A 12,652-nucleotide genomic window follows, 5' to 3' on the forward strand; every position below is an offset into this window, starting at 1 on the left:
TCTGAGCTGGCAAGCCAGTCAGCAATTAGCTCTGCCCAGCCACCTGCTCCTTCAACCTCAGGGCAGCTGGCCATACACACACACTCCTCCTCGGCCTGGGGTTTTGCCTTCCCTAAATACCTTCCTTCGTTAGTGCTACCTCCACCCCTCTCCCCCTGTGCCCGCCCCTAAGACTAGTCCCAACACCTGGGCCAGGTGTGGCCACACCCGCCGGCCCCACCCGCCCTCAAGCCAGTGGTCTGCTGGCTGGTGGTCCCTGCCCCCTGGCCGCCGGTCCCTCCCCCTGCCCCAGAAGGACGGCTGCTCCGGCCTCTCGCGGCCCAGTACGGCTGAGCAGGCCTCCAGCCCAGGGGCCGTCCCGGCGGGCCTGTCTCCGCACCGGCACCCGCCTCCCCAGCGGGCGTAGCCCTTGTCGGCTGGCCGCGCCTGCGCTGGCGTCTCCCTGCGCTTGCCTGTGCCGTGCGTCCGGCCCTTGCGTCCCCTGTGGCCTCCGGCCATCACCCCCCGTGGCCTTGCTGGGAGGGCTGCCGGGTGAGTCGCGGGGGTGGCCATCATCTCTCCTCCGCGCCGTGCCCCTGGCGGCGGGCTTCCTGCCACGGCACAACGGTGGCAGCCGTCAGCTGGCTCGGGGCGTCCGCTGCCGCCGCGGCCAGTAGCTCGGCATCTCCGTCCCTCACGTCGTCGCCTGGGCACAGGCCCAGGTAACGCCGGCTGGCGAGGAGGCCGCAGCGGGGGTGTCGACGGGGGAGGGGGCAGCCCAGTCCAAGGGCGTGGAGCCGCCCCTCGGACATGTCCCTTTGATCTCAAGGGTTTATCAATATGCTTCAACTTGAGCTTAGTCTTTCTTGCAGGTAGCTCTGGCATTGAAGTGGAACCAATGAGGATGCAGCTGGAACTGATTGGTTCTTCTGAGCTGTGTCAGGTGCCAAATAGCCTGGTGAAACTGAGAAGGTCTGTTCTGGGAGCTGTGGTTCTTTATATGTGGCACTGTGATTGGAGGCCTTCAGGGCTGACTCCCAAAGACCTGCTTTAAGCCATGGTGCCCATGGGCATGAATTGCTTGCAGACTGTACACAGCAAGGTGCTATGGCCTTTGCATTTTTCATGCCCATCTGACTGGACCATCTTCGTCCCACAATAGGAACACTTCTTGAAGAGGGCCTTTGATGCCATGGATCTGAAGTCCCTAACTCACATACAGCTCAACAGATCAAAGGAGAGGAGAAAGGAGACATCCTTCTTCTGTGATGGCAAAAGAAGAACTGAAGGAGAGAACTGCTTGCTCCACCTTTTATAGCCATGCCGGGGGGGAAAGTACATGAAAAGGCTATGCAAGCGTCTCACACCTCTAGGATCTTTGGGACGTCTGTGGCTGGCCTGCACATGCACATATTCCATGTGGGACTGCACAGAAGACATGATGAACAAAGAGTTCATAACAAGAACTGGCTTGAAGCGTTTTTATCCAAGGCTGAGCCTCATGAAGAATCCTATATAAAGAAAATACATTGCGGAATATAGTGCAATGCTGAGACAAGCAGAAGTTTCTCCAATGAAAACTTGCAGATTAGACCAGATATCCTCTCCATTTAGTTATTTTCAGTAAAATATGTAATTGCCTTTTAACCTCATCCTGCTCTTCTGAACATTTTACGGTACCACTAAGCAATTAGTCACAACAACTCAATACTTTCTTCTTTTCTTGTATTTTCCACTACTGTCTAGGGGTCAACAAAGATAGCTAGAAAGGGAGAACATAATGGCTTCCAGAAACTAAACTTTAGAACAACCTGCAATAGTAATGACACTAAAGTCTGCAATGTACATATTATTCCATTACATCTATAAGGTCTGGAATATGGGAGCAGTTGAAAAGTGAAATCCCTGTATTTGAAATGGTATGAGAAGGACCAGTAAGGCTCAGTGTTCCCCAAGTCCCTTATGTGCCCAACGACAGCAGTGTATGTGATGGACACCTGCCAATCAAGTGACTTTTTTTCCTGTAACAGTTTTACAGCTTTGCAAAGATATGGAAAACCACTGGTGCCTGAGCTTTTTGAATTTTATTGTTGTGTACAGTCCAAATGTCGTGTTGTATCAAACAGTAGCTTATTTTTCTGAGAATCAAGGCTAAATAGGTCACCATGGAACTCAAAGATAAAAGTGAACTTTGTATATTAAAGAGAAAGAACAGTTTTCAGAGAAGAAGAAAAAGCATGGACCCAAAGAAGACAGAATGCGTGGGTTGCTTTTGTATATATACCAATATTTCCTATCAATAAGTATTTTTTCTTGAATATAAACTTTTTGTGTCAGAACAAATGTTTGTTTGGGAGCAACTGCCACTTTTGCAGTGAGGTTTAAGCAAGAATAGCGCAGGTAACTGAGTCTTCTCAAAGAAGTTCTTAAGGTCTGGCATTTGTACCTCCTTACAGAGCTATATTTAAGAGCTGGCACTTGCCAGGTGGTTCATCATTGCCAGGGCTGAAAATCTCATAGAACAATATCCAAAGCCTTTCAATACTCAGCACGTCTCTTGGTCAAACTGGGCCCACTTTGCTGTCCCACACTCCTCTGTGAAGCAGGACATAAGAGCAGTTTCCCTATGGATAGCAGATGCTGGTACCGTAAAATTCCTACACATTAGGAATTTTAACATGTAGTGTCTATAACAACAACAACAACAACAACAACAACAACAACAACAACATTCAATTTATATACCGCCCTTCAGGACAACTTAATGCCCACTCAGAGCATATATTTCTCCAGCTCGAATTTATGCTTCTTTTCAAATATCTGCAATGCATACCCTATTGTATTGTTTATTGAATGTCTCAGTTGTTGATCATATTGACTTACACTATGTAATAAACCTTGAGTCTCAGTTAGAAAAGAGAACTATAAATAATGTAAATAAATAAATAAATCACTCATCAAGTGTGAGGGAACCTGTTTCTCATCTGTGTGGGGAGGGTCCTGATTCAGACTGGGACTGTGGTATGGGGGGAGAAGGGGCTTCATCCTTCCAACTGTGCCAATTTCATACCTTGAAACAGCACTGGGGTCATGTTAGTGGGATCCATGTGTACTTATTTGAATTGGAATCCTGCACATTTGGGAAACAAGTTGCCTTGCACCTGATGTGACTGTGTGAAAGTCAGGTTGGGGAAATGCATGATAAATGTATTTCCTGAAAATACATGATAAAAATTGTAACATGTAATTTGGCCCTATGGTTGCAGGACCCATGTTGGCTTAATAGCTACATAGCTTGGGGGCTGGAGTAAGGAATGGGGCAAAATTGCCGCCCATTTCAGCACCCCAACCTGTATCTATTAAACCATATTTCCAGTGATGCTGAGAATATGGCTGCTTCCACACACGTTGGATAATCCACTTCCAATATTCTTTAGTGAACATTTGGAACTGCTTTTCCATGTGTGGAACAAAAAATCCACTTCCAAAGGATTGCTAAAGTGCACTGAAAGTGCGTTATTCAACATGTGTGGAAATGGCCTATATTTGACAGGGGCTAGAAGAGACTGCAAGAGCAGAAGAGAATGTGGCAAAGATGCATGCTTTTCCTGGTAGGAGTTAGTTTGTAGTTAGTATCCAGACCAAGTTTGCTAAGATTATTTTTCATATTCCATATGTTAACTTGAAAGTCAATGCATTTATTTTCTGATCACCAGGTGAACACTTTTAAAATTATTACAAAGAAAGAAATTGAAGCAACCTAAAATAAAATATTCTCTCTCTGGTGTTTTTACGGCATTATTTTAAAGAAGAAAATCTTTATATTCATGAGTTTACCACAATGAAATCCACTAGAAAGAAATCCAGTATTAGTGCTCACCTGTATTACCAGTGTTGCTCTGTGTTTCTTGCTGTACATATTAGGCTTGAATACAATAGTTATGCGAGTTCCTGCTGTGTCAAGTGGAGGAAGTTCTCCAGCTTTAGGTGATACAACAAATTCTGGATCACTGCCTGGCAGGAAGTATGCTGTGTAAGGTTCTGTGTACCTAGTGAATGGCACAGAAAAATATATTATATTACATTTGCCATCCCTCAATGGAAATCCTAACAGTTGGCACCCTCCTACAAGAAATCCACAGTTAAACATTAATGCTGTCAAACAGCAGTGCATTCTAGCAAGTTGGTTGGTTTGGAACTATTCTGTAGTGGTTATTCTCCAGCTCCAAGCCCCTGCTTCCTTCTGTTACAATGCATTAAAGACAGTATATCTACCTATCCCTCCTTTTCTTTCTGCAGTGTTGTTTCACTACTTCCTAGTTCTTTGTGTAAAAAGGTAGATGGCTGAACAGGAGGCTGATGAGAATATTTAAATTATCTACATGTATTCACCTTGTATGCTTTTTATTCAGGTGCAATTTACTTTTTAAAACAAGGACGACTGCTTCATGCAAATGTGTGAATATACCCACAAATGGAAGGGGGGGATCTTTAATTCACTATTCACCTTAAAATTTAAAAAATGGCCATTTATATACCTGCCTGAACTAACACCTCATCATAAAACACTACATATAGATGTAAGATCAGAGATACTGGGCTACATTATAGGCATACCAATACATACATTTTACAGAATCAGAACATTCAAGAAATTAAATATTTCAAAGTACACAAATAGGGTTCCCAGTCCCTCAGTGGACTCCTTGCTCCCAGCCTCTGCTCTCTGCTACCTCTTACCTGGCCAACGGCAGGGGGAAGGGAGTGCAAGGAACGGGCCTGGGAGCCCTGGAGTGCAATTTTAAGGAAAATACCCCTTTGGTATTGTGTCAGGAATGACATCATTCCCAGTGCAACAACGAAGGCTCTGAAGCCTTCCCTCTGCGTGTGCCCTCCAGTGACCCCCTCCCCATCCCATGGTTTGGACCCTGGAGAACCTGGCAACCCTATACACAAACAATACTTTGCATTGTGAAATTTGAAAACCATGAAAGGCAAAAGGTTTCTAAAAAGAACATTCTAGCCATGAAACTCCACAGCTGGGAGAAATGCCTTCCCTATTCAATGTCACCACCAATTACTAAAAGAAATGAGTATCTTGTCAGATTAGAAAATGTCAGGAGGCCCTACCGCACAGCCCCCTAACTTAAAACAGCTTTTCACCAACAACCATGGACCACCCAACAGAGACAAAGCAGGGTTCAAACACACTGTTTGTTATGTCCCCATATACACTTGAGCAATACTGTTACAGTGCCTAGTAACACCAGCTGTGTCATTCTGGGCTCATCCACTTGCATATCATCCAATTTAATATGTGCCATCCTGTCTGCACCCCCCCCCATCCAGAAGTTTCCAAAGATGATAGGCTGATAGGCAAAAAGGGGATCTCACCTTGCAAGGACCCAGTTGGCAGGGAAACAATGCTGTTGGCCAAGTAGCAATGGGAGAAAGATGCATTCATGTGCATTGCACACATTCTCCCTTACTGCTGACAGAGTTTATTTAATAACATAAGGACTCTTTCTCCTTGAGATCTGACTGGTGAATACCATTAAGGAAAACAAGATGTTGCTATGGGGGTCCAGCAACCAAACCAAACCAAAACATACAAACTTTTTGGTAGGAGGGTGTTGTTACAATTTAATTTCCTGGATCTGGTTCACCATTCTGGAAGATGCTTTAATGAAATGAAACAGTGATTTCCGGATTTATTTCTGGCTCATTTATTTCAGTTTGCACACCCCTAGTCCCTATTACTCATAAGAATGCGTGGCAAAAAAATTGTACCACTTTTGCAATAATACAGATGGCAAAGCAACAACATGGTAGAAAATCTGCCATGTGCTGGTAAGTTGGCCATATGCACAGAACATAATGGTCCCATAGATTCAAGTATAACTGCAATGTAATAGAAAAGTGCATATGTAAAATTATCCATTTTTTCCAAAGAAATAATGTTATATTTACAATTCTACAACAGCCATCTAAAACAAATATTGTGCTTGAAAGTAAGTTATTAAAGGTAGAGATGGTAGGGAATATTCAACCTGCTGTTTACGAAACATGCGCTTAAATAACTCCTTATTATTACCCTGAGATAATATACAGAGGCAAAGGCTTATATGACAAACTGAAAGTAGTTGATAAACAGTGTTAAAAAAAGATGACATAACTACATAGATGGCCATAATTTATCATCAGTGAGTACATTATGTACCTGTCCAAGAGAAACTGAGATTTAATCAATCACTCTGGAGAATGAGGCTTAGACACCTGAAGAGATTTCACTCTATGTATGACTAGGCATGGGCACGAGCAGCATTACGGATGGAAAAAACCCATGAACAGCCCATTCATCTGTTCGCGAACAAGCCGTTCATGAGGCTCCATTCTAAACGAACAAGTGGCCGTTGCAAGCCTCGTTCGTTGCCTTCGTCAGCCATTTGTCAAGTCAGACAGTCTGGGGCCTTTCAATCAATCCCCTGGCAACGGCAGGGACTGAACTCTGTCTGAACTCCTTCTGGCTTTCCTTCTGGCTTTAACACTTCAAAGTACTTCCAGCAGAAAATCCCATTTTTGCCACTGTGAAGAGAAAATGACAACAAAGGGAAGGACCCATGGATCATGCCTTTTCCAGGGTACAATCTCTCTGAAACTTGGGGGGTCTTTGGAGGACAGTGAGGACAATGTCCCCTGCAAATTTGGTGGGCATTGGACATTGGGAAGGCCAGTTTGTAACCCCTCAAACTAGCTGCCTTCCAACAGGCAGTCCCGTTTTTGCCACTGCGAACAGAAAATGACAGCAAAGGGGGGCACACACGGATCATGCCTTTTCTGGGGTGCAATCTCTCTGAATCTTGGGGGGACTTTGGAGGACAATGAGGATAATGTCCCCTGCAAATTTGCTGGGTATTGGACATTGTGAAGGTCAGCTTGTGGGGTGTTTAAAGGGCCCTTCCCCTTGCACGTGGCAAGAAAGGACCCTTTAAACTATCAGCTGGCAGGCAGCAGAGGAGGATTCCCCCTGCCACCTGCCCGCTGATAGTTTAAAGGGATCTTTAAGGGGCCACGAACAACATTTGTGAACAGTGTCATGTTCGTTACTGTTCGTTGTTCATTGTTTGTGGATGGCATCGAACAACGAACAGCTTTTTCATTTTTTTTTCCGTTCATGCCCATGTCTGTGTATGACCCTGTTGCACTCTGGAACATAGAAATCTCCAAAGTTCTCAGTAATAAAAAGATTTGTTATACTGTTAGGTAACCCAACCAGGTGTTGGTATCAAATATATTACTTTGGTAAGTATATATTTTGGGGCAGAGTAAAATATTTTGAAATATTTCTCAGTATCCAGGTAATTTAGCCATGCACAAATATGTTTTACCCCCTAATGGCAGCCCCCTTATTAACTATTACTTAAAAATGTAAAATATCAAACAATTCATAACTAAAAGTGCAAGTTGTTTTGGGGTGAACTTTCTTCAAAGAATACATTATTAACATTTACGATATTTCAGTTGCAACCTCAGAACAAAGCAAAGATAATTGGAACCATGTAAAAACTGTTACTTATGAGAAATCCCAATAAAATATTCTGTGGTTTTATACACTGATCGATAATTCTGTGAAAGTCACTTCTGATCCAAGTAAATTATATTAGAGAATGCAAATATAATTTAATATGTGAAAAAAGAGCATAATGAATGCACTTGCTTGCAGCATATATAATTCAGGCAAATGGATGTTAATGCAATGAAGAAACAAAAATAATTTTTTGTTTTCAAGCTACCAGAGCATATCAAATAGAGATTTTTTAAAAAAAGTTTGTTTTTAGTTTTCTTAAAAGGTTTGACAGAAAAGAAAGAAAATGTCATGTTTTTAAAATAGGATTAAAGACAATACAGTCAACTGTATTGTCAGAAAAACAAACTTGGTTTTACATGAACAAAACTTGTGTCATGTACTCTTTTCTCTCCCTCCCATCTCACATTGTGATTCAAGTAGTTATTTTGCAAATTATCATCAAAACTAGCAAACTATGGTTTATGTTTTTTTCTCCAAACTGGAAGCAGAAGCTAGCTTTGTTATCGATCAGGGAGGAGGTTCTTTCCCCTCCCTGATCCTAGGTACTTTGGTAGTGTACCACCCTAACCCATCCCCAGCTAGGAACTGGGCTTTTCCCTTTCAACCGCAGGGGAGAGCTGGTTAGCCTCTGAGCATAAACAAAGTTCTGGTAGGTGACTAGGCAGCCAGCACGTGGGTAAGAATGGACACAACTACCTTAACCAAGAAAGGCCTTGATTTACTACAACAAACTACCAAAAGAGTAAGAGCACACAAGTAAGGGAAAATAGGGCGGTTACCAAGGGTTTTACAGCTATTTAAAAGAAAAGAAAAACTGTTGTTTCTGGTCTAACTTACACAATCAGAATTACCACAGTATACCTTATTCATCTCCTGCTTGGGATAGGCAGTCCAATGTCTAAGAAGGAGGAGAAAACCTACCATCAACAATCCTAGGGTTCATTGGAGTAGCACTAGTGAAAGGGCTGCTTGCTCCTTTTGTACTCTCCCCTTCCAAAGGGGGAAAGAAGGAGTTCCCTCCCTTCTGAATCTAGCCTGTTCCCTGGGTTGCTATGGCTAGGTGTCCCTCAAGTCATGTATCTCTCATAGGACTTGTCTCACAGGTCTCTGGTGTTTAGGACAGAGGCAAAAGGCTAAAACAACACACAATAAATTTATCCCAGGCTTGTCATTTTCTTCCAGCATTTGAGAGGTGTGATGGGAAAGCAAATGACCATTCACTTGCCCCCTTCTCTTCCTGCCTCTCCAGCTTGATTATGGAAAGGTAAATCAGAGGCCAGTTTTAATATTAAAAAGGTCTCAGGCCTGATCTTCACAAGCTTCAATCCAATTTTCAACAACAAGTACACACCATTATTTCATCAAATCAGAAATAAAATGAAAATATGATTTGTAGTAAATTAAGTATCTAATTGACTCAAGTATGTGAATAGAAGAGGAAGGTTGGAGCATATGAACACATTCACGCCATTAAACTCCATAGTTTGGGCATAATGTCTTATATAAACCTATGGGTACAGGTAAAGGTAGTTCTCTGTGCAAGCACCAAGTCATTACTGACCCATAGGGGGAACATCATATCACAATGTTTTATTGGCAGACTTTTTGTTACAGGGCAGTTTGCCATTGCCTTCCCTAGTCATCTACACTTTACCCCCAGGAAACTGGGTACTCATTTTACCAACCTCGTAAGGATAGAAGACTGAGTCAACCTTGAGCCAGCTATTTGAACCTGGCTTCCGCCAGGATCAAACTCAGGTTGTGAGCACAGCTTGGGCTGCAGCATGGCAGCTTACCACTCTGCGCCATGGGGCTCTTACATAAACCTATGAGTGACTACTTAAATGAAGCAGTAACACTGCAATCGTAAACAGAGTTGCACTCTTCTAAGTCCAATGAATAAAGAATGAGTCTCCTCTTATTAGGCTAGCAAAAAGGAGTGTCAAAATATTATACAAATCCATTGACTATCAAGCCTGTGAAGAGACTTAAATGGTGATCCAAGTAAGCATTCCACTGACAGGAAGAGGGCAACTTCTTTGCATAAAGAAGTGAAAGATGTAGATGAATATAGCAGAAAAAGGTGAAACCACATAGGTGCAATAATTTATTTATTGTTTATTTAGATATTTATACCTCCCCAATGATGCCCCCAAATGGCTTACATCAATAAGAAGCAATTTTAGCATTAAGAGTAGAAATGGGCATGAATAGGAAAAAAACCTAACATGTTTGTTGTTCATTGCCATCCACGAACAGGGACTCACAAACAACCACGAAATGGCCCTGTTCATGAACATGTTCGTGGTTGGCTGTTCATGGGGGCCAGCAGGCTCTCCTCCAGCCATCATCCAAGTTTGGTCAAGATCCCTACTGCACCACTCCCAGAAACCTGACCTGAGCAGGCACCAGGAAAGGTACCAATAATAAATAATAGCTTGGTCCCAGAGCATGGCAGCAGCCCTGGAACCTGAGGGTGGGTATATCTCTACCGCACCACTCCCAGAAACCTTACCAGAGCAGGCAGCAGGAAAGGTACCAATAATAAATAATAGCTTGGCTCAAAGCCTGGCAGCAGCCCTGGAACTTGAAGGGGTAGATCCCTATCCCACCACACACAAAGAAAATTCAAGCTCCAACACACTCTCTCTATCAAAATGCCAACAGCAACTGTCTCTCCCTCTCCACTGTCTGCAAAGTCAGAGCTTGGAGCCCCCCTCCCGCCTGCTCTTTGCTCCCTTGTAACAAATTTGGAGTTCCATACTTGAAAGGAAGACCTGCCTATCAAGCTAAATTGGGCTTAGATTGGGGTTTCCAGGGCAACAGCAGGAGTTCAGACAGAATTCAGATAATCCCTGCCTAAGTTGCCAAGGGAATTGATTGCAGGTGCCAGACTGTCTGGCTTGATGAACACCAAGACGAACAGCAACGAACGACGCTTACAACGACCACCTGTTCATTTAGAATGGGGCCTCACAAACAGCTTGTTCATAAACAGCAGATTGGGCTGCTCGTGGCTTTTTTTTGTTCGTATTGCTGTTCGTGCCCATCTCTAATTAAGAGTCCTATGCCTGCTCCCAAGTATTCTTCAGTATTTACAGGTATAATTACACCACAATGTGGTATGGACAATAAAGAAGAATGGGTGCAGAAACATCACTGACAGGAGGGGAAAGGAAAGACAAATTCATTCAATTCCCTTCCTCACCGTAACCTTTTGGGCTCTGTAGCTTTTTATTCCTGGGTGTCTTGCAATCTCCAATATCAGCACTTTGGGGGCTGTTGGAGAAAATAGTGGGAGGGAAGAAACGGACTGCATCAAGAATGTACTTGCATTTGCACTTAGTAGGATGTAAGTCATTGTTCTAATACTTGTCTTTTAAGTTCAAGTTGAATAACCAAAGATTACTTGAGTTTGGTAAACTTCCTCTGTTTTAGAAGGTCCACAGCTGCTTTGCTACAGTGAGAGAACTATTTTTAAAGAGAAGTATGGCAGCAGTTCTAGTAAAATGAGACTAAAATCTGAAATGGTTTCAAACCTTCATTATGTAAGTTAGAAACTTCCTAGCCTCTGTGCACTTTAAAGACCCAAATAAGAGGTCAACAAGACCTGAAAATTCTTTCCCCACATGTGTCAAAAGCAAGGTTAACTTTTTTCCTGAAGAAAAAAGTACCTTTCAACAAATTACAATGTTCACTAGAAGAGAAAATGAGAAATGCTTTTGAAGTGTAATAAGGTTATTCTCTGCAGTTTCTGACATGAAAAGGCTGAGTCAAACTTGCATTATGAGGCCTCTATCTATATAATGATTCAGACTTTATTATGTCTTTTCTGAGAACATTAGATCTCTTCACTACTATTAAACACCTACCAGCAGGTTATAGCACTATCAGTGCAATTGCTTCACTCTTTTGCTCTAAAACAGCCTATTCTATTGAACCCAATAACTTCACCTTTGCCATGTTCTGAAGAATCTTCTTCACTGACAGCCATGAAATAGCCACCGACAGCCATCTCACAAATACAGAGGTGAGAAGTAAGCTCATTTTAGAAAATCAATAACGTCCAAGGACATCCTTTGAAAGTGAGGCTGTTAAGACTCCATTTCTGTGTGTGTATTATTGCATGAAGTATCTCCAGTCCCCTACTAAGACCCCTATCTTTTTGCACTCTGAGTTCTTTAGGCTTTCTGAAGTTAGAGCACAGATGTAATCCAGCCAATCTGATATTAAAAGTAGTGACTCTCAGTTAAGGCAGGAGTTCCCCTAAGCACTTCTGAGTGGAAGTAGTATGATTACCTGAATGCTCCAGGAGAACATTAACTAAAGCCAAAGCTAAAGCTTCCAGATCCTAGTCTGAAATCTTAACCATTACACCCCTCCAGCTTTCAAGGGGTGGGTTGGCTGCAAGTAATCAGATCTGAGTGAGTCACACATGTTGTGTGGCAGCAAGTTGCCTGGCTGTTGCTGCCAGATGTAACCTAGATGATTCTTCCCTAAAAGACCAAAACAGCCCTGGAAAGGGCCCTGCCCCCTCCCCTTGCTTTTTACTGGCAGAAATCAAGGCTTGAAAGCTGGCTACACTGTTGCAGTTGCCTAGCAATGGCTAGTAGCTTTCATTTCTTAAAACTTCAGACGTGCTTCTATTACAGATGTGGGCGTTAACCTCCAAATTTTTTTTGTTTTGTTTTCTAGATTCAGATGTAGATGTATAGTATCTAGATGATATTACATTTCAAATAATTAAATGATAATAAATCAATATAAAAATAATTACTTTTCTTCTTTCCCCAAATGTGTTTTGTTGAAAACATCAATATTTTCTGTCTTGTATATTTATTGTGTTACTATTACTTTTTTACCCTTTGGAAAGCTCAGAGTGGCTTATGGAGCATATCCAGTAGTCTGCCAGCCACATATTTTCTACATCAACAGATTTAGTAATGCTATTTTTATATAAACAAAAACTATTTCCATTTAAAATAATTCTTAAGTGTTCTAGAAGACCAATAGGAAACAACATACATTTGATTAATTTCATATTTGCATCATTTACTGGCCAATATAACACACATACATTGGAGG

General features: G+C 42.4%; 1 protein-coding gene across 1 annotated transcript in view; it reads right to left on the reverse strand.

Annotated features, from left to right (window-relative positions):
* LOC129326556 (cilia- and flagella-associated protein 47-like) overlaps positions 1-12,652 on the reverse strand; it is a 286,389-nt gene that overhangs the window by 38,574 nt on the left and 235,163 nt on the right. The window contains exon 19 of the mRNA XM_054974773.1: positions 3,860-4,028. Coding sequence (XP_054830748.1) covers positions 3,860-4,028 — 169 coding nt within the window. The remainder of the gene's footprint in view (positions 1-3,859; positions 4,029-12,652) is intronic.

This window comes from Eublepharis macularius, chromosome 3, assembly GCF_028583425.1.
Source record: "Eublepharis macularius isolate TG4126 chromosome 3, MPM_Emac_v1.0, whole genome shotgun sequence".
Taxonomy (NCBI): domain Eukaryota; kingdom Metazoa; phylum Chordata; class Lepidosauria; order Squamata; family Eublepharidae; genus Eublepharis; species Eublepharis macularius.